Source organism: Leptonychotes weddellii, chromosome 13, assembly GCF_054177405.1.
Source record: "Leptonychotes weddellii isolate Sample4059 chromosome 13, ASM5417740v2, whole genome shotgun sequence".
Classification (NCBI taxonomy): domain Eukaryota; kingdom Metazoa; phylum Chordata; class Mammalia; order Carnivora; family Phocidae; genus Leptonychotes; species Leptonychotes weddellii.
In genome coordinates, this window is record NC_138381.1 from 60,626,401 (window position 1) to 60,647,102 (window position 20,702).

Genomic DNA, 20,702 nt, shown 5'->3' on the forward strand with positions numbered 1-20,702 from the left:
TCACTCATTTTCAGGAATGAAAATTTTAGAAACCTTCTATTTCTAGAAATATATTACATGTGCTTATTTTATATTCTGTGTTTGATAATTTCACTATATGGAGTTTTATGTCTGATTCTGCTGTTATTTCTGTTGGCCTATGCTCATGGGCCAACTTGTGTATTGTGTTTCCTTGTGTGTTTAGAGATATCACACTGTAAGCTATTCATTTTCCTTGCAGTGTCACATCTGGGATTCCATAAGACCTGGAATGAAGGGGAGAGCCTCAGAGAGGATTTCTTTGCTTCTCTCATGTGACTGGGGACATTGCCAATTTGAGACCATGTTATATTCTCTGCCAAAGGTTTTATTGGACTATCTGATAGTATGTATTTGGCTATTAAACCAAACCAGGAGAGGGTCTGCTCCCAATTACTAATTCTTAGGGGATTCTTTTCTGCTCTGCTTAGGACCAATCTTTAAGACAAACAATTTTCCTGTATTTGATTTTGGATTCATTATATCAAAGGTATAGACCTTTGGGAGTCCAGCTTTATGGTGGACATCTGATGTTAAATACCCTACCTTGGAAGTGTCATTTGAGGCGGTGAAAACTTAAGCTCACTGGTACAGTAAGTGGCTATGAGGGAAAAGCAGACTTCAGACTCTTCGTACCTTTCCATATTTCTACACTCACTTAATATCTGGCCCAAGTATTCCTTATATTCTTTCCAACTCATGGATGCTTTTAAGATGTTTTAAAATTTTATCTAGCATGCCTAGTATTATACAAGGGTGGTTGATATAATGAATGATTTATAATGAAAAGCTTCCCAACACCGACCCATTCTTGCATTTCTGTGGTAAACCTAACTTGGGCATGGGTTTACCAACTTGAGGTATTAGTCTTTGGTATGTGGCTGGATTCTATTTGCTATTTGGATTTTTGAAAATTTTCTTTTTTTTAAAGATTTTATTTATTTGACACAGAGAGATACAGCGAGAGAGGGAACACAAGCAGGGGGAGTGGGAGAGGGAGAAGCAGGCTTCCTGTGGAGCAGGGAGCCTGATGCGGGGCTCGATCCCAGGAGCCTGGGATCATGATGTGAGCCAAAGGCAGATGCTTAACGACTGAGCCACCCAGGCGCCCCGAAAATTCTCTCTTTTTTTAAAGATTTTATTTGACAGAGAGAGCATGCACACACAAGCAGGGGGAGAAGTAGAGGGAGAGGGAGAAGCTGGCTCCTCACTGAGCAGGGAGCCTGATGCAGGGCTCAATCCCAGGACCCTGGGATCATGACCTGAACCGAAGGCAGGCATTTAACTGACTGAGCCACCCAGGCGCCCTGAAAATTCTATTTTTTAAAAAGACTTTATTTATTTATTTATTTATTTGAGAGAGAGCGAGAGCGCATGAGCAGGGGAGGGGCAAAGGGAAAGACTTTATTTATTTATTTATTTATTTATTTATTTATTTATTTATTTGAGAGAGAGAGAGAGAGAGAGAGCGCATGAGCAGGGGAGGGGCAAAGGGAAAGGGACAAGCAGACTCCCAACTGGGGAGTCCAGTGTGGGGCTTGATCCTAGAACACCGAGATCATGACCTGGGCTGAAGTCAAAAGCTTAACCAACTCAGCCACCCAGGTTCTGTTCTTAAAGTGAGATTGAAATACACAGTTCTTATATTTTCCGTGCTGTCTTTACCAGGTTTTGTTGTTGAAGTTATGTTGGCCAGCTTCATATAAGAATAAGAAACTGCATTGATGGTGTCTCTGTGCTACACTTTGACATTTTTCTATCTGGTGTCCTTTACCCACTTTATTTTGAGCCCCAGCCCTGGGGATAAGGGAACTTCAGGCTTCCTCCCCCACCGTCTGTCAGGAGCAAAGACTTGGATTGTAGAGTTTGTGGGAGCAGGGGTTTCCTAGGTCCCTAGGTTCAGCTCTTCCCAGTTGCCCCCTCACAATTTGCTGCTGCAGCCACACTCTCAGTGGCTCTGGGGAGTATCCCCCTGAGCCTTTGCTCTGTCTGGGCCTTCTGGCCTGGAATTAATTCAACACCTATTTACTGAGCATCTCCTATGTGCCAAGCACTGGGGATGCTATAGTGTGTAAGACAGACATGATTCCTATTCTCATGAAGCTCACAGTCCATTGTGGGGTGGGGGAGATAGTCAACAAATGAATAAAATATATGGTATGACACATCATGCCAGAGTGCAGTGGAGAAAAAGGAAGCAATTTGTTGGTAGCTTTCTAACATGTTTGGGTATATGTAGGTCAAGTCCATGTTCCCCCTCTTCTTAAGAATTGCTCAATTCTCCCATGTAGATTTCACAATCTATTTGTCAAGTGTTTAAAAAATATTCACAGGATTTTGATTTGGATCATGTTGGATTTGTAGATTGGGGAAGAGCCCACATAACTGAGTTGGCCATCTGTGAAGATGGTGTTTTCCTTTTAACTCAGGTCTTCTCTATCATTCAGTAAAATTTTAAAGTTGTATCTGTAAAGGTCTTTTGCATCTTTTTGTCAGATGTACTTTGAGGCCCCATATGGCCTATGTTGCAGAATCTTTTTTTCTATGACCTTTTCTACTCAGTGATGGCTGGTGGATAGACTGCTGAGAGTAGGCTGATCTTCTGTGATCTGGTTAGAGTGGGTTCTAGAACGTCACCCTGATGTCACTCCCTGTTCAGAGCTCTGCCTGGCTCCACTCCAGGCTCTTCCCTCACTTTGTCTCAGTGGACTGGCTTTTGTCACCTCTGGGCTTTGCCCATGTAGCCCATCTTCTCCCTTGGCAGGCCCCCTTCCACTGCCCCCACCCCCCTGGGTTCAGGTTTATGCTGGGGTTGCCTCACCTGCCCTGCACCTTCTAGCCAGTGAGAGCTGCAGGACTAACCAGTGCCTGCCTCCCCACAGGTGGGAAAGCAAGGCCCTGGTAAGGCAGGTGTTGTGCAGGGCCAGCCTTGGATCCCACAGCGCTGGGGCTTCAGGGCAGGTGATTGGAGCCTGGCTCTGCTACTCCTGTGGTGCCCTGCCCCACCCCATCTTCTCACGTGGAAGCACTGGCAGTGGGAGGCCCCCCACAATGGGCCAGACCAAGCCGCTCTAGGCCCGTCCTGGGAGCTAGTGATCTGAGTTGCTTAGCAACCTGGGACAACAGAAGCAGTCCAAGTTATCGTTATCGTGGTTATCGAGTAACCCTGGAACTCACCAAGGTGGGCTTCCCTCGAAGAGAAGAGCCGCGTGGGTGCCTTGGCTTGGCCCCAGACAGCCCCAGGCAAAGCTGTGAGCCTTCCGCTAGCTTCTGTCTCTGCCCTCTGCAGCCTTCCTGGCCCAGACCCTGTCACAACGAGTCTTCCACACCCCCCCCCACCCCTGTTCTCTCCCCTCCGCATTTAGACCAGCTTTTCATTGCTTTCCTCAGGGCAGAGCAGAACGTCCCAGGCTCCGCCCCATGCTGCCCTATAGGCTGTCACCTGTCCTGCATCAGCCCTGATCCATCCAGTCACAGACACACTCAGGGACAGGGCCTTGGAAAACTCCAAATCCAAGGTTTTTATTACCGGTCAGAAGGTGCTCCCTCACAAACAGTGTTGAGAAGAGGTACACTGCACAGCTCTGCTGTAGGCCTGGTGGGGCCACCCACCCCACCCAGCCCACCCTGCCTCTTGAGTGGGCACCCTAAGGCATTTCATACGTTGGTGTTTTCACTTTTGTTTTTTTATAAAAACAAAATCAGTCCTGGAGTATACAGAAAAAAACCCTGTGATGAATTTTCAGGACCAAACTTAAGTGGGAGGGGTTGGAGTGGGGGTTCTGAGGGGCGGGGACAGTGGCCACGGTGGCCCAGTACCCCCACCATTGGCAGAAGCCTTTGGAAGGGGGTCCGAGGAGAGGGCAGGGCACAGCTGACAGGAGGGCTAAACTCAGACAGGAGTGCCCTGTCTTCATCATTTTTTAATTTCCACATACCATAGAAATTTAAGCAAAATAGCTATCTTTATATATTTATATATCATATATATATAAATCAGGCAAATAAAAGAGTTCAGGGGGTGTGGAGATGGGCACCCTGAAGGTGCCTGAGGCCGAGGCGGGACACTGGGTCTCTGGTGCCTGTGGGCACCAGCCCAGGCTGAGCCAAATGTTTGTTCTTATTGCTGATCTGGGGCCTGGTTCTGGGGTGGGGAGCACCTGCAGGCCCTGCCCCCCAGCCCTTCCTGGCCTCTCTAGGGCTGGGGAGCAGCCTCAACATGGCCAAGGCAAGGCAAGGGGCTGATGCCCTCAAATCTACATGGGGGCTGCTCGGCGCCCCCTCCCCCACAGTGGGTGCGGCTGTAGCTTCAGAGACAACTGACTTGTGCTCTCCTGGGCCAGGTGGCCCCTCCAGTTCCCTTCTCTGTGGAGTCCTGTGCTCCCGCTGACTGGGCAGCTCCGATACAGATGTGGCCCTGCTATGTTGAGTGACAAAATGCTCCCTGCTCAAAGGGGTCTGGCTTCCTGATGTCTTAAAAAGAAGGGGCTCTTGCCAGGACATGTTTGTGGCAAGAAAGCACACTTAGAAAGTTGTCTGCTAAGTGCTGTGCTAAAAATATTTACTAAAGTCTTGGCTGGAAAGAAATGGAGATCGTTTTTTCTAAAAAAGTCAAATGTGGCTCCTCAGGAGGGGCCAGTGCCTCCCTGGGTGGGGCTGGTGACTGGGGCAGCCCAGGGCCTGGGCCAGCCTGCCTGAGTTGTGTTAACTGGGAGCTGGGGTCCCAGTGGGACCCAAGTCCATAATGAAGGGGCTCGGGTGACCGAGGGCACCTGCGAGCTGAAGAGAATGCAGGTCAGCACTTACTCCTTCCAAGGTGGGAGCCCCAAAAATGTTTTTAAAAAAGGGGGGGGAGGTGTGGGGAGGGGGAGGCGTGGGTAGGAGGGCCGTTGAGTACTAAATTGAGTGCATTAAAGAAGAGGTGGACCAGGCTGTGCAGGCGCCTGTATTTGCAGTAGGGGTGGCGCTCAGAAGATGTTGGGGCACATGTGCCAGTCCTGCCTCTCCTTGGCCTCCCAGTAGCCGCCCTTGTACATGCAGGCCGTCTCCCCCGTCAGTGGGTCCAGCCTCTTTTCGAACCACAGCGGCACGTACACATCAGCCTCCTTCTCTGCTGGGCAGGCACAGTGGGCGGGCGGGTGGACAGTGGCCTCTTCCCAGTCCGCCCCCTTCCCTGGTTCCCCCATTCCCTGCCCCCAGGACACAGCTTCCTTCCACCCTGCCTGCCCCCGCACCCTCCCTGTCCCTGGGGTGCCCCTTCCTCCCCCTCTCCCCACCCCTGGGGCATCCCTTCCTTCCGGGAACCGCTCCCCACCCCCAGGGTCCCCTCTCTCCCCGCCCAGCCTCACCTTCCTCCGTGCCACAGACCCGCGAGCAGGCCTCCAGCCGCCGGCGCCGCGACACCCGCTGCTTCTCCTCCAGCCGCTGCTTCTCCGTGTTGGCCTCGTCCCAGTGCCCCTTCTCCATCAGCCGCTGGTCCGGCCGCAGGCGGCTGTCCGTGGGCGCCACGCCCTCCTCGTGCTCGTTGAGGGTCAAGGCCAGCTCGGAGAAGTAGTACATGTTCTCGGCGTTCTCCCTGTGGCGGCAGGGCGGTGTGAGCGGTCCCGCAGGGCCCCTGGGCCACGTGTCCACCCCTGGAACTCGCCCAGCCAGCGGCTGGCTCCTTCCTCTTTTACTGCCTGCACCTTGCACACTCGCTCCACCGACTTGCATTTGTTTTGCTACATTCTACTTTTCTGGGAATTTGCCGATTTCCACCCGTTTTTCAATCTCATTACTACTGCTTTAACGACGAGGACATGGCGATGTCCTCTTTTCACATCTGTGATGTGAGTTAAATGTGCCTTCCCCCCCCATTCTGAACAGTCATGGTGGAGGTTCGTGCACTCTCTTCATTGGTTGAAGATGAAACTTTGTTGATCCTCTTTTAGGTTTTTCTACCTTACTGAGTTTACTTTTATATTCTCCCACTTTGTTGCGGTTTATTTTGCTGTTCTTTTTCCAACTTCATGAGATGGTTGCTGAGCTCATGATTTTGCAGCTTTTCTTTTCTAATATGTGCGTTTTAGGTTAGGTATTGCCCTCCAAGTACTGCATTAGCTGAATCTCACAGCTTTTATATGTATTACTTTAATTATCATGCACTTTATTTATTTAAGAGAGAGAGTGCCAGCAAGGAGTGGCGGATGGACAGGCAGACTCCACACTGAGCACGGAGGCGGATGGGGGGCTTGATCTCAAGTGAGATCATGAGGCAAACTGAAATCAAGAGTCAGATGCTTAAGGGACTGAGCCATCCAGGCGCCCCTTTATGCAGTTATATTTTCTGATGTCCACTCTATCTTCTTTGATCTGTGGATTAGTTGGAAGTATATTTCTTGAATTTATAAACATTTGGGGATTCTTTCTAGTTATCTTTATTTCTAGCATAATTGCTTTGGAAACAGACAGTATACTGGTATAATCTCAGTTCTTTGAAATTTGCTGAAAGACCCAGTATATGGTCAGTTTTTGCAGATGTTCCATGTATACCTGAAGAGAAAGTGTTTACTGCAGTTGTTCAGTACAGTGTTCTATAATTGTCTGGTAGATTCTATGGTTCAAACTTTTTTTTTCCTGTTTCTAGCCATTACTAAGAGCTTTGTTAAAATTTCCTATATTGGTTGTAAATTAATCCATTTCTCCTTGTATTTCTACCAGCTTTTGTGGTAAATATTTTGAGGCTGTGTTTTTTAGGTACATGATAGGTTCAAATTTAAAACCCATCTTAGTGAATTGAACCTTTATCATTATGTCCCCCTTACCTCCCGTCTTACCTTTTGTTTTAAAGTCTGTTTTGCAACATTAATATAGCTACAGCAGCTTTTGTTTGTTATTTCTCTGGACATATCTTTTTCCATCCTGTTATTCCAATCTTTTTTTCTTACTTAGATGTAGCTCTTGTAAAACACATATAGTTGGATTTTTAAAACTTATCTGAAATCTTATACCTGTAATGGGAGTAATTAATGTAATTACTGATATGTTGGATTTAAATCTATCTTGTTTTTTTCTTTGTGTTCTCCTTTTTTGGACCTCAGGTGCACAGCTTTGGATTAGTCATGATCCTTGCTACACGACACCCTCTTTTTATTGGTCCTTGCATGGCCTGCTTGACCACCAGAAGAACCTCTAAACAAAAGGTAGAATCCTGACAAAACGTACATCTAACCATATGGAAAACTCACCAATCCATCCCCTTCTCAGGTAGCTGTCACGACTCCTGGGTTCCTCAGTCCCTTGCTTACCTTTTAATCTAATTTTATTGCATCTTTACATAGTCTTAAATGTGCATGTATTTATGTGTTTTCATATACATATATTTACATATTTGTTTTTAACTGTGTAAGAAGAAGGGGCACTGGGACGAGGCCAACACGGATGTATGTAATCTTCTGGGACTTGCTTTTTTTTCTTAATATTATACTGCTAAAATTTATATTGTTGCATGTTTCTGTGGTTCATTAGTTTCAACTACTGTGTAATATTCCCTCCTGTGAATAATAACACAGTTATTCATTCAATAAATCTGGGTTGTTTATAAGTTTTTGCTTTGGAGTAATCTTATGCATGGTTCCCATTGTACATTTGCAGGAATTTCTCGAGTATGTAACTAGAAGTGGAACCGCTGGGCTATAGAGTCTGATATTCTTCTTTAGGAGGTAAGGCCAACCTGCTTTTCAACATGGTGACCAGGCACCAATTTGCATTCCCACCAGTGATGGGTAAAAAATATTGTAGATCTACATCTTCTTTAACAGTTGATACTGTAGACTTTTTCATTTTTTTTTTTAATTAAATGAAAGCAAAATGGTCTCATTGCAGTTTTGATTTTCATTTGCCTGATTACCAATGATGTTGATCATATTCATATGATGACTGGTCATATGTATTTGTTCTCGTGTGAAATTCTTGCTCGTGACTCTTGCACTTTTTCTGCCGAATTGTTTTTGCTTTATTTGTGGAGGAGGTGTTCTTGATTTTTTTTTAGTTATTATTTTTAATTCTGGCCAAATACTTTTCATGTATTCACAATACTGATCTGTTGTCAGGAATTAAGTATTGTGATTATCTTCTGCAAATTTATATATTGTCTTTTCACTTTCTTTAAGTTGTCTCTTAACGAGCAAAACTTCTTTTAATGAAAAAAATATTTTAATATAGTTACATGCATCAGTGCTGTTCTGTGTCTTAAGATCTATTTCCTTAAGGTCTAAAAGATGCTCATCAGTATTTTCTCCTTAGAGTTAACTTATTGTTTAACAGCAAATCAAGCTGAATACCTTTTCTAAGACCTTTACCTGGAGTCAATTTCTGTTCTAATGTAAGGGAGAGATTCAGGTAATCTTTTTCCATATGGATAACCATTTTCCCAAATCTTTTAGTGAACAGTGCCATCTTTCCACATGATCTCATGTCACCTTTGTTAGGTGATATATACATCCATGGGTCTGTTTCCAGGCTCACTGTTCTATTGCAGCTTCAAAATAAGTCCTAATATCTAGTAGGGCTAGTCCTTATTTCTCTGTTCTTCAGAAATATTCTGGCCCTTTATTCTTCAATAAAAATTTAAAAATCATTATATCAAGCAATGAAAATCACTACTGGGATTTTGTTTGATCTCCTCTTTAGATCATAACATCTTTGTAATACTAAATCTTTCTATTTATGAACATTGTGTCTTTCTCCATTGATTTAGCTCTTCTTTAATATCTCAGTAAAGTTTTATAATTTTCTCTATAGAGGTCTTGAATATAAGATTATTACAAGATTATGTTATTATATTATATATTACATATTATATATTATGTTATTCTATTATTACAAGATTATCTTATTGAATATAAGATTTATTACAAGATCCTCCTCTGGTATGATAATTGTCTTCTCTTAAATTGTATTTCCTAGTTGTTTTCTTTTAGTGTGTAGAAATGCAACTGACTTTTGCATATAACCTTATACTAAGACACCTAAAATGCTTTTTCTGAATCTACTGAGATTTATTAATGTGATGAATTCATTTGTGGATTTTCTTTTTTTTTTAAAGATTTTATTTATTTATTTGACAGAGAGAGAGAGACAGCGAGAGAGGGAACACAAGCAGGGTGAGTGGGAGAGGGAGAAGCAGGCTTCCCGCTGAGCAGGGAGCCCGATGCAGGGCTTGATCCCAGGACCCTGGGATCATGACCTGAACTGAAGGCAGACGCTTAATGACTGAGCCACCCAGGCGCCCCTGGATTTTCTAACATAAAATCATCTTTGCATGCCCATGATAAATGCAACAGGATTGATGAATGCTTTCTTTTTTATACACTGTTGGATTTTCTGATGTCTTATTTTGGAATTTTGCTTATATATTCATGAGTGAAATAGGGTAGAACTTTAATTTTCCTATGACTCTTTTAGGTTGGTTTGGTATCAGGGTTATCCTGGCCTCACGTATAGGAAAAGAGAGCATTTCTTCTTTTCCTTTGGTCTGGAAGATTTTATATACTATTGGGATAATATATTTCTTGAAAATTTGGTAGAATTCACCTACAAAATTAACTGGGCTTTGTGTTTTCCTGTGAGAATTTTTAAACTACCTCTTCAGTTTCTTTGATTATAGGACTAGTCATGCTTTTCATTTCTTTTAGACTCAGTTCTTGTTATATTTTTCTAAGAATTTGTCCTCATCTGAATTTTAATTCTCTCTTAGTACTTTGTATGTCATATTAAACTCTTCATTAATAATATTTATTTCTATATTCTCTCTTGGTAAGTCTTGCCAATAGTTTTCTGTCAGTTTTTTTTTTCTTGAAGAATCAACTTTTGGCTTTTTAAACTTCTCTATTTTATTTTTTCTATTTTACTAATCTCTGCTCTTATTTTTTTTTTTTTTAAAGATTTTTTATTTATTTATTCATGAGAGACAGAGAGAAAGAGGCAGAGGGAGAAGCAGGCTCCCAAGGAGCAGAGAGCCCGATGCGGGACTCGATCCCAGGACCCTGGGATCATGACCTGAGCCGAAGGCAGACGCCCAACCATCTGAGCCACCCAGGCGCCCTCTGCTCTTATTTTTAAAGTCAGTTTTTTTCTTTCTTCTGGTTTATATGTTGACCTTTCTCTAATTTCTTAGATTAGAAACTCAGAAAAGAAATAGTCTCAAAATGAATGAGCTTGTTTATGTGCCTATTTAAGGCAATCCATTTCCTTTAAAGCACTGCCTTTGTTACGTCCATTCTCAATTTTAGGTATTTTATTTTATTTTATATTAAGATTTTATTTATTTAAGAGAGAGAACAAGAAGCGGGGCAGAGGGACAGGTAGAAGCAGGCTCCCTGCTGAGCAGGGAGCCAGATGTGAGGCTTGATCCCAGGACCTGGGATCATGACCTGAGCCGAAGGCAGACACTTAACTGACTGAGCCACCCAGTTGCCCCAATTTTATGTATTTTAAAACTTCCATTCTAATTTATTATTTTACCCATGAGTTATTTAGCAACTTAACAATTTTTTCCAAACACGTGAGGACTTTTTGTCATCTTGTTCATAACTTCTGACTTAGTTGTCTTATCATAGATGTGGTCTGTACGCTACCCTCTAAATTTGTTGAGTCTTTCTTTAGGGTTCAGTACACAATAGATCTTTGCATACATTCCATGTCTACTGGGTAAAAGGTATGTTCTATTATTGTTGCAACTGCAAGTATGTGGACATCCTGTGTTGTTTTGATCTCTTCAGATCCTTGTTGATCCCACCCCTGCGCTGACTGATCAACAAGTGAGAGAGGTATATTGAAGTCTCTCAATCTCCCACCATGGTGATGGATTTATCAATTTCTCCCTTTACTATCAATATATGCCTTGTATATTTTTGAGGCTGTTTCATTACATGCATAGTGAAACTCATATCTTCTTGAAGAACTCAGACTTTTATCATGTAGCAATTCTTCCATCCCTAGTAATGCTTTTGTCTTATTAAAGTCTATTTTATCTGATATTAATATAGCTGTTGTAGCTTTTTCAGTTAGTATTCCCATGATATGTCTTTTCCTTTCAACCTCTGCGTGTCTTTGTTTTTGACATCTCTTAGAAGGTGCATATATCTGGATTTTAAAAAAATCCAGTCAGTCAGTATTTTGCTTTTTGACTGGTGAGTTTCAGCTACTTTTATTTGTTATGCTTGGGCCTATTCCGGTTGTGTTGATTTACTGTTTTTATTTGTCCTTTTTCTTTTTAGTCTTTTCTTACTATTTTAACATCTTATATTTGTCTCTTCCTTCTAATAAGAACTTAGCAATCCTTCACATCCCTTGGTGTCCGTTTCAACTCCCCTCAGATCCTGACATGTTAACATTATCTACATCTTAAATTCTGCATTATTATGGGAATATTTCTCTTTTACTTCATATGTCTTTTGCAGCAACTTCTGGATTTTTTTTTTCTCCCCCTTTTAAAGTACTATGTCTAGGGGCGCCTGGGTGGCTCAGTTGGTTAAGCATCCAACTACTGATTTCAGCTCTGGTCATGATCTCACATGATCTCAGAGTCTTAAGCTTGAGCCCCATGTCAGCTAAGCACCGGGTGTGTGGATCCTGGTTAAGATTGTCTCTCTCCGGGGGCGCCTGGGTGGCTCAGTCGTTAAGCGTCTGCCTTCGGCTCAGGTCATGATCCCAGGGTCCCGGAATCGAGCCCCGCATCGGGCTCTCTGCTCTGCGGGAAGCCTGCTTCTCCCTCTCCCACTCCCCCTGCTTGTGTTCCCTCTCTCACTGTGTCTCTCTCTCTGTCAGATAAATAAAATCTTTAAAAAAAAAAAAGATTGTCTCTCTCGGGCGCCTGGGTGGCTCAGTTGGTTAAGCGACTGCCTTCGGCTCAGGTCATTGTCCCGGGGTCCTGGGATCGAGTCCCGCATCGGGCTCCCTGCTCTGCGGGGAGCCTGCTTCTCCCTCTCCCACTCCCCCTGCTTGTGTTCCCTCTCTCGCTGTATCTCTCTCTGTCAAATAAATAAATAAAATATTAAAAAAAAAAAAAAAAGATTGTCTCTCTCCCTCCCCTGCCCCACCCGTTTGCTCTCTCTCTCTAAAATAAATAAACAAACTACTATGTCTAATACCATTTTCGTTGTGGGTTTTGTGTGGCAAACCTTCTGAGGCTGTTTGCCTGACGACATTTGTTGTTGTTGTTGTTATGTGCTCATTATTAAATGATAGCTTGTCTGGATAAAAATCTTAATCTTCTAATTTTGCTTTCTTCATTACTTGAAAATATTACTCCAAACATTGGCTATTGAAAGATGTCAATCTTTCTGATTGCCAATCTGATTCTTTTTTTTTTTTTTTTAAAGATTTTATTTATTTGACAGAGACATAGCGTGAGAAGGAACACAAGCAGGGGGAGCGGAAGAGCGAGAAGCAGGCTTCCCGCTGAGCAGGGAGCCTGATGTGGGGCTCGATCCCAGGACTCTGGGATCATGACCTGAGCCGAAGGCAGATGCTTAACGACTGAGCCACCCAGGCGCCCCTGTCAATCTGATTCTTTATCCTTCATTGTAATCTGCTTGTACTCCTCTCTTGAAGCTACTAGAATTTTCTCTTTGGCATTTTTAATTTTCACTATAGTGTGGTCTTGGTGAAAGCTTTTCTTTATCTCTTGTCTCTGGAACTCCACAGGCCCTTCAACTCAAGGTCTCCCATCTCTGTTTTTATTCTGGGAAATTTATCTCCATTATTTAACTATTTCTCTTTCCTTTCCATTTTTATTTCTTTCTTTCCCTTCCAGGATTCCAGTTAAACATTATTTTAGTGGTTGTTCTAGGAATTATGCAGACTTCACATAGCCAAAAGTTACCGCACATCTTGACCTTCTTGAGTTGCACAAAGGCCTTTGAGAAGTTTCCTTCCATTTATCCCTCTTCTGACTTATATGATCACACAGTTGTATTTTGTTTAGATTCTAAAACCCGCAAGACATTTCTATTCTTATTTACTGTTCACTTAGGTTCACATAGTTTTTGTTCTTCATTCATTCACACATCTCAGATCTTCCATCTGGGATCACTTTCCTTCTGCAGGAGGTATATCCTTTAATGTGGGTCTGCTGGTGGCAAAATGAGTTTTTATTAGTCTGAAAATAAAATATTTCAACACTCTGTAAACATGTTCTTGCTGGGTGTATAATCATCGGCTGGCAGTGAGTCTTTCTGCACATGGAAGATCTCATTTGACCGTCTTCAAGCTTCCATCTTTGCTGAGGAAGAGACCGCTGTCAGTCTGCTATTCCTCAGAAAGTCATACAGGTCTTTTTCACAACTCTTTGATTTAGTTTCAACAGTTCCACTGTATAGATTTGGTGTGGAAGATTCTTTTCTGTTTGCTCTTCAGATATGGTCTCTTTCTTTCTAGACTCTGACTAGAAGTACCCTAGACCCTGCTTTCAAACCTGACGTGCGCATGGCTGCCCTCGGGATCTTCCTGAGATTCTCACTCTTATGGGCTCCCAGGGCTGCTGGTGATGCTGCTCCAGGGACTCCCTCTGGGTCACTAGGTGGTAAGCTTTCTCTCTGTTAGCTTTTTGTCTTTGCCAGGTTTTGTCTCTCTATTTAAGTGTTTCTTTTCTTCTGTTGATGGATTGTATTAAACCTTCCCAATTGGAGTTCTCAAGTTCAGTTACTTAATTTTTCCTTTGTAGAATTTGTTTTGCTCTCTTTGGAACCTGCTGTGTCACTTTTTATAGTTTTCTGTTTCTTGCACTGATTTTCACATTTGGTTTTCATTCCTTGGACTGTGGGGACTCTGTCCTTATCAGCCTGTTTAAAGTCTGCATAGAACTTGCTACCACCGGATAAGGTCACGCTTATTTACGGCCGAGTGTCTGGCTCCCACACTGGGATGTCAGCTGCAGAACACCGTCTCTGCCTGCATGGGGACAGAACCGTCCCGACCCCAGTGCCTGCTGCTTGCTTCTTGCCTGGCCGGGCAGGCTCCCTGGCCTGTCCTCTGCCCCTTGCCTCTGTTTCCCGCTCCCTGCCTGCTCTTTACCCGCCCTGCAGCCCCACTCACGGCAGCGGGTACTTCTTCCACAACAGCTTGGCTGGAAGCGTCTGGTACACTGTCTTCTGCTTCCCATCCGAGCCGGGGCTGCTGGGGCTGCTTTGCACAATCTTGGCGCACTCCATCTGTTCATCCCACGAGCCTGACAGCACGTAGTGGGCTTTGCCGTGGCTGTCACTCACCACTCCTGTCACCTGTGGACATGGGCAGGATTGGCATAGGCACACGCCCCACCCCAGGCCCCCCCAACGCTCCAAGAGGTGGCCTTGCTTACCTTCCGGGCTACCTCTTTGGAGAAGTAGCTGTAGGGCAAGAACTTCAGCTGGCACCGGTCCTGGGTCTTATGGTTCACAATCTCGATGTCCCCTGTCTGGTGAGGGAGGGTAGTGGTCAGTGGCCCACTTCGAGGCCACACGCCCCCCCTCCCTGAGGGCACCGCCTGACCTGGTCGATCCAGAGCTTGCCCACAATGATGTTATGTACAGTCGAGGTGCTCTTCCTCCACACGTAGTGATTCCCACTGGCCTGGAATTCTAAGTGGATGGCACCTAAAGGCCAGATATAGGGTCAGAGGTCATGGTTTGCCATGCTAGACCCCAGCCAGCCTGCCTGCTCACAGTCCCAGGGTCCTGACAACTGGAAGCAGTATTCATGTCGACTGGGGACAGGATATAGGCCAGGGAGGCATCCAGGAAGCCTGGGGAGGTGGGGAACAGATTTGCAGAGAGACTGTCACTCCTGGAGGCCCCAAGCTGGCTTCTGGGTTGGTAAAACCCTCCCCCTTATCCCGAATGTCTTTCTGTCCTGGGAGAGCACAGGGCTCCAGCTCACCTAGAGGCATGATGGAGAGGTATTTTCCCCGGAACTTGCTGGAGATGGTGATCTCCTGCCAGAGGCTCCAGCCATGCTTGGAGAACACGTAGTGTGCAGCTGATGGTGGGTGGTGGCTCACCTGAGACCAGACCCATAGGACATGAGCGTCTGCTGGACGTGGACCCAGGCCTGCTCCCCATCCAGCTAAGTGGGGGGGACAGCCTGCCCTGTGCTCAGCACGACCAGCTCCATGGCCCTGGGAGCAGGCCCCCGGGAAGGACGGTGCTCTGAGTGGAAAAGCAAGGGTGCGGCAGTGGGACCAGCCTGGGCGGCTGTCCTGGGCTTGCTGTGGTTGGGAGAAGGGGGCCGAGGCATCTCTCCGCTGGACTTGGGCTCTGAAATGGGGTGACGACAGAGCCTGGCCTCAAGGAGGCCCCTGTGACAAGCTGTGCTGAGGGCTAGGAAGTGAGGTGTGATGCTCTAGCGAGGGCTTCTGTGCCCACTCTCCAGGTGGCCGCCCCACTCATCCGCAAAGGGCCATGTTGCACAGGGGGCCCAGGTCGGGGAAGCCATTTGAACTGAGTGGCAGCGTTGGGCCCTGCCTCCCTCCTGGGCAGCCTGGCTACAGAGCAGGAGTCCGCGGAGGGTGGTGCAGCAAGCTCTGCACAGCCCCGCGGGGGCCCCCTAGCACCTCCCGCCTCCTCTCACGGCACTGGGCGCCCCTGATGGCTGTCTCACCTGCTAGTACGCCCCTGTCAACTTCCCCTTGTTTGTTCTTCCTCATTTCTGTGGCTCCTTTGGTCGCAGGTCCTGGGGCCCAGCCTCTCCCCAGCTTCCTCACTCCCTAGGGCACCTCTTCGCTGAGTCACAGCCTCAGTCAGGCTCCGGCCCCAGCCTTGCGCTGGGACTGGCGCCGTGCGCTCCAGCTGCCCACTGGATGCTTCCACTCCGGCGGCTCTTTGGACTGACCAGAGTTCCTGCCGCGCCCGCATGCATTGCTCATTGCCTCCTGTCACCATCAGTGATACCTCACTGCCTTTTGGGTTTGAGTCCCAGGTCAAACCCGCCAACCATTCCTTGTCGCCCAAGGCCAGCGCCCCATGTGCCCTAGAGCCCAGCACACTGGCAAACTCAGGGATGGGACCCCAAGGGGCTGGCTCTGGCGCTCTGCGTCATGGCTTCCTGCTCAGGCCGATGACCTAGTCTTAACAGCTGCTCACACCAAATGCTTTGGAGTCATCCCTGGCCCTCTTTCTTGTGTGCCTGCTCTAATCCTTAGCAAATCTAGGCTGTTCTTTTCTTCAAAATGCATCTAGGAGCCACCCCTCCCCTTCACCAGGCCACAGTGGGTGGCGCAGAGCGTCTGTAGGCTTTACTCTCTGCTGCAGGGGTTGGGGGGTGGGGGCATAAAACAAGGCCGGTGTCCTGACTCCTCCACCTGCCACACAGAGTGAAACCAGAGGCCTCAGGCTGCCTGCCCACTCCCTGTCTGACCTGTGCGCTCCTTTCTCCCTCACTCTGGGCTTTAGCCAGCTTTCTGAAGGAGCCAGAACCATCTGTCATACACAGCACCTGTCCCTCACTGCCCCCCTCAGGAGAACAGGCACCCCATCCGCTCACTTCCCAGCTGCTGCCTGTATAGCACCTGGCGCTTTTGGGGGTACTTGGTCAACTCTATTGAATGAAGAAGTGAATTCACTCAGTAGTTCAGGCCAAGAACGCCAGGGTCATCCTTGCTACTTTCCCTTGCCTCTCTCCCTCCCTCCTTTGTCCTCTCTCCCCACATCCAAAGCATTAGCAAATCCCTAGGCTCTACTTTCTAAGCAGCTTGCGCTCTGCCCTCCCACGTCCCCCTGGTGTGGCCACCCTAACCAGCTTCCTGTAGGGCTACACTGCAGCCAGAGCACGCCTTTTCAACTAGCCACCAGACTGTGAAACGTCTGCTTTCTGAGCTCCACCCCAGGCCCAGAACAGAGCCTGGCCCACGGCTCATGTCCAGCAGCCCACCTGGGAAGCTCTATGTTGGGTGCCTTCACGCAGCACTTAACTGGGTCCTCCCAGCACCCAGGGAGGTACCAACAGAATCACCCCTTCAGACAAGGGCGCCAAAGCTCAGGCTGAGATGCTACTGTGGAGGCTCCCAGACCCCAGGGCCTGGGTTTGGTTTTGCTCCGTGAGGAGAATATGCATCTCTGTGGGGAAGGCATAGAGAAGGGATGGGGCGAGCTGACCTCGCCGCCCCCCAGGGCAGGACCTCTGGACCCGAGAAGCTCCTCACATTCCAGGCCTGTACCATCACTGACCAGGGTGCCCACACGGCGCGGGCTCCCCTCTGCCTGCCACCTCCGCCGCTCTGGTCCACCTGGACTCCCCGATAGCACCGCATACATGTCCCTCGAGGGTTGCTGCATGGTTCCTGACGGAGGGGGGGGGCCCTCCCCTTCCCCACACACCAGCCCTGACTCTGTCCTCACCCGGCTGTCTCCGGGAGACCTGCCCCTGCTGCAGGAGGCCCAGCTGCTGACTGGACCTCGTCTTGGCCCTGTGGGCACGGGCATGTCAGGGACAGAGGCCGCGTCCCATTCGTCTCGCTAGGACCCCCAGGCCTAGCAGGAGTGGCTTGGCCAGAGCGTGCGTGGGCCTCACCTGCTCGCAGAGGGAGCGCAGGCCCATGTCATCGAGGCGGTCCAGCTCAAAGGTCTCCCCCAGCATGGGGTTGAAGGGCTTGGCGATGCGGTGCACAGTGGTGGAGTAGGAGGACACAGAGAAGGCGGCCACCAGGCACATCTGCTCCGCCGAGCTGGTGCAGTGCACCGCCTTGTCCAGCAGGTGGTGGTACTCCAGGTCCTCCGTCAGCCGCTGGAGCATGGACAGGGGCTCGTTAAAGTTGACCTGTGGACAGGCGGCCGTCAGGCGCTGCTCCCAGCGCGGGCCTGGCGTCGGCACGGCACCCTTGTTCTCCTCAGGGGTTCGTGGACACTGCCGCTCAGATGGCACCTTCACAGTCAGGATCCTCTGATGACCCTGTCTAAAGCCCTGTCTGAACCCGCGGCTCCATGTGCTCACCTCCGGCCCCCACCGCTCTTGGACCTGCTGTCTCTCGGACCCTCTCACTATGGTTCCTGTCACTCTCCCCTCCTAGGATGTAAATGCCACAAAGACCAGAGTTTCTGACTTGTTCGGCACCGAGTCAGAATCAGTGAGTGAGTGGATGGATGGGTGGCTGGCTGAGTAGGTTTTCCTCCTATTCTGAGCTATCATGCTAGTTTTCTGGTGAAAGCTCCTGGAGGTGCCCCCCCATCCTGGCCTTGGGCAGGGCAGGGTCACTCACCATGCTGGGCTGCGACCCTGGGCCAGCCATCAGGCAGGGACTGCCCTGCGTTCTCCCCTTTCATCCTCCCAACACTGTTATGTGGGCGCCATTACTCTCCCCACTTTGCAGGTGTGGGCACAGAGGCCGGAGATGTGAAGGGGTTTGTCCCGGGGCACACAGTGAAGCCAAGTCTGGCCCGAACCCCAAACTCTTCCTCCCTGGAGATGCCATCAGAGCCTGGTGGCACGCAGATGCCAACCCCGCCCTCAGCCCGCTGTGTGACCTGGCCGGCGTGGGCGCCAGAGACCGCTCCCCGCCCAGAGGAGGGCCCAGTCCTGCCACTCCCCATCTATGAGGTCGGGAGAGCTGGCACACCGTGAAGCCCTGTCAGGTGCAGAGGCGCTGTGGGGGTCCCCACATCTCTGATCAATGCAGAGCCCCTCCTTCGCTCCTTCCCTCAGAGCCTGAGACCTCTGCTCTCAGGGGACTTTGGCAATGTCGTTGAACACGACTGGATAATTTGTTACATGCTCCTCAGGTGTCCTTAAGAAAATGACACCCAGGCTGCTGGTACTTCACAGAGGCCATTCCTCCTCATCCATCACAAAAAAGCCCCCCCGCCCCCCGGACCCACTGCAGCTGCCCCGCCCCAGCCCCCTACCGGCATGGGGATCTTGGAGAGCTCCCGGCCGATGCAGTTCTTCATGATGCTCCAGAGATTAAGGCTGTAGTTGGGTTTGTCAGGGATGCGGACACGCCTCTTGACTTTGGGGGGGCCCTTGGGCACAAGCGAGGCACCATCTAGCACCTGCCAGAGAGAACATGCCTGTGAGCGGAGGCCAGGGTGCCCCTTCAGCCCCCCAGCCCTGGCCCTCACCTCTACCCAGTGCAGTCCGAGCACCGAGCTGGCCACTGGCATGGCGCTGGCATGGGGGCAGTCTGGCTGATGGGTTAGACCAGGATGAAGGCAGCCAGGGCACTGAGCCCACCCCAGGAGCCTGGAGCCCAAAGTGCCAGCCTGCCTTCCAGCCACCCTTGGGGTCTTCCCTCTCACTTACATTATCTGATGAGGTCCAGTCCACTGAGCCTGTGGTCCCACCCTCTGCTTTTCTGCAAGAAACACAAAAGGGGAGGTAAGTTATTTACAAATCCTCAGGCCTCCAGGGGACCTGGCCACCTTCTATCCAAACCCCTCAGTGGGGTGCAAGGGGCAGCCTATTCCAAAGCTGCTTCTCCAATGGGACATCTCCAGTTTGGGACATTCAGCTGGGCTGAGGGGCCCAGGACAGTGATTTGGAGGGGCTCCCACCCATTGATGCCCCGTAGGAGCAGCCACTCGAGCAAAGTCACCTGAGGTCCCTGCATACAGCCCCCTCCTGGGACTGGCAGACCCAGGACCCGGATGAAGCTGGGAGTGGCCATTTCCTCTGGCAGAGCCTCCTAGGCGGGGCCCCCTCCATCACAGACAGACCCCACTGTGTCCTCACTGTCTGCTGGTCTGACTCTCGCACTAGACTGGGGTTCCAGAAGGGCAGGAAGTGGGTCAGATGCATGCCTGTGCCTGTGAATACTTGTGGTGAGATGGTTGGCTAGAGCAGCAGGGGGCAGTATGGCTGAGCGGCCCAAGCTCTGAGCTCAGGATCCCCAAGGACAGGTGACCTGGGCCAGCTGGGGTGAGGGACAGGCACTTGGCAGTCAGGGCCTCAGGGAATGGGAAGGATTCACTGGGTCACTGCGGACAAGGTACCGCCTGCAGTCCAGAGGAGCTACACTACCAGGGAAGGTGGTAGTGTGGGCCTTGGGGCTGTGTCAGGAGCCTAGGGAGCCAATGAAGAGTGTTGAGTACAGGGGTCACCTGCTTGCTGGTCAGGTGGCAGCAGAGAGGCCTGGGGCTGTTGGCTGAGGTGTGGAAGGTGGCTGGGGTGGGGGTACGAAGGAGGAGGCGGAGCCCAGGCCCCTGGGGACTCCAGATATGGGAGGGGTGGGTGGGGAGCCGGAGGGGTCCGCAAAGGTGACACTGCTGGGTGATAAAGTGAAAGGAAAGTCAGAACAGCCAAGCCAAGCTCATTTTGAGAGCAATATAAGCAAATCTTAAAATATTATTGGGAAATGAACCACGATTGAGTTGGAAATAACAGTTGATAGGACTAGAAACTCCTGAGGGGTTAGAGAGATCCCAAAGGCCCCTGCCCTGGGAGAAACTAGGACACGGGGGTGGTGACCCATGTCGGTCCACAGAGGCAAAAAAGGAGCAGCCAGGGGTTTTGCCGGCCTCCCCCTCCCCGGACTGGGCTTCATGAAGGCAGCATGGGGCGTGGCGGGCAGCAGATCAGATGCCGGGAGTAAGGCCGCTGGGAAGCCTGGAGTCCCTCATCCGTGGGGGGCTGAGTGCCCTGCCTGAGGGCCCACCCGTGGGGGAGCATGGGAGGCTCTGTGACTCTGTGAAGGTGGCAGAGGGCAGCACAGGCTGCGGTCACTTAGGTCGCTGTCC

The 20,702-nt window shown here is 49.0% G+C and overlaps 1 protein-coding gene across 5 annotated transcripts in view; it reads right to left on the minus strand.

Annotated features, from left to right (window-relative positions):
* Positions 1-3,506: 3,506 nt before the first annotated feature.
* OSBP2 (oxysterol binding protein 2) overlaps positions 3,507-20,702 on the minus strand; it is a 134,200-nt gene continuing 117,004 nt past the window's right edge. For 4 of the 5 annotated variants that reach the window (XM_081801799.1, XM_081801801.1, XM_081801802.1 and 1 more), the window contains 9 exons: positions 19,270-19,321; positions 18,873-19,019; positions 17,545-17,790; positions 14,917-15,037; positions 14,530-14,633; positions 14,360-14,455; positions 14,095-14,279; positions 5,367-5,593; positions 3,507-5,131 (listed from right to left, as the gene is read on the minus strand). In XM_081801799.1, the coding sequence (XP_081657925.1) occupies positions 4,986-5,131; positions 5,367-5,593; positions 14,095-14,279; positions 14,360-14,455; positions 14,530-14,633; positions 14,917-15,037; positions 17,545-17,790; positions 18,873-19,019; positions 19,270-19,321 (1,324 nt within the window). In that variant the 3' untranslated portion in view covers positions 3,507-4,985. The remainder of the gene's footprint in view (positions 5,132-5,366; positions 5,594-14,094; positions 14,280-14,359; positions 14,456-14,529; positions 14,634-14,916; positions 15,038-17,544; positions 17,791-18,872; positions 19,020-19,269; positions 19,322-20,702) is intronic. The other variant, XM_081801800.1, reaches the window with a different exon arrangement.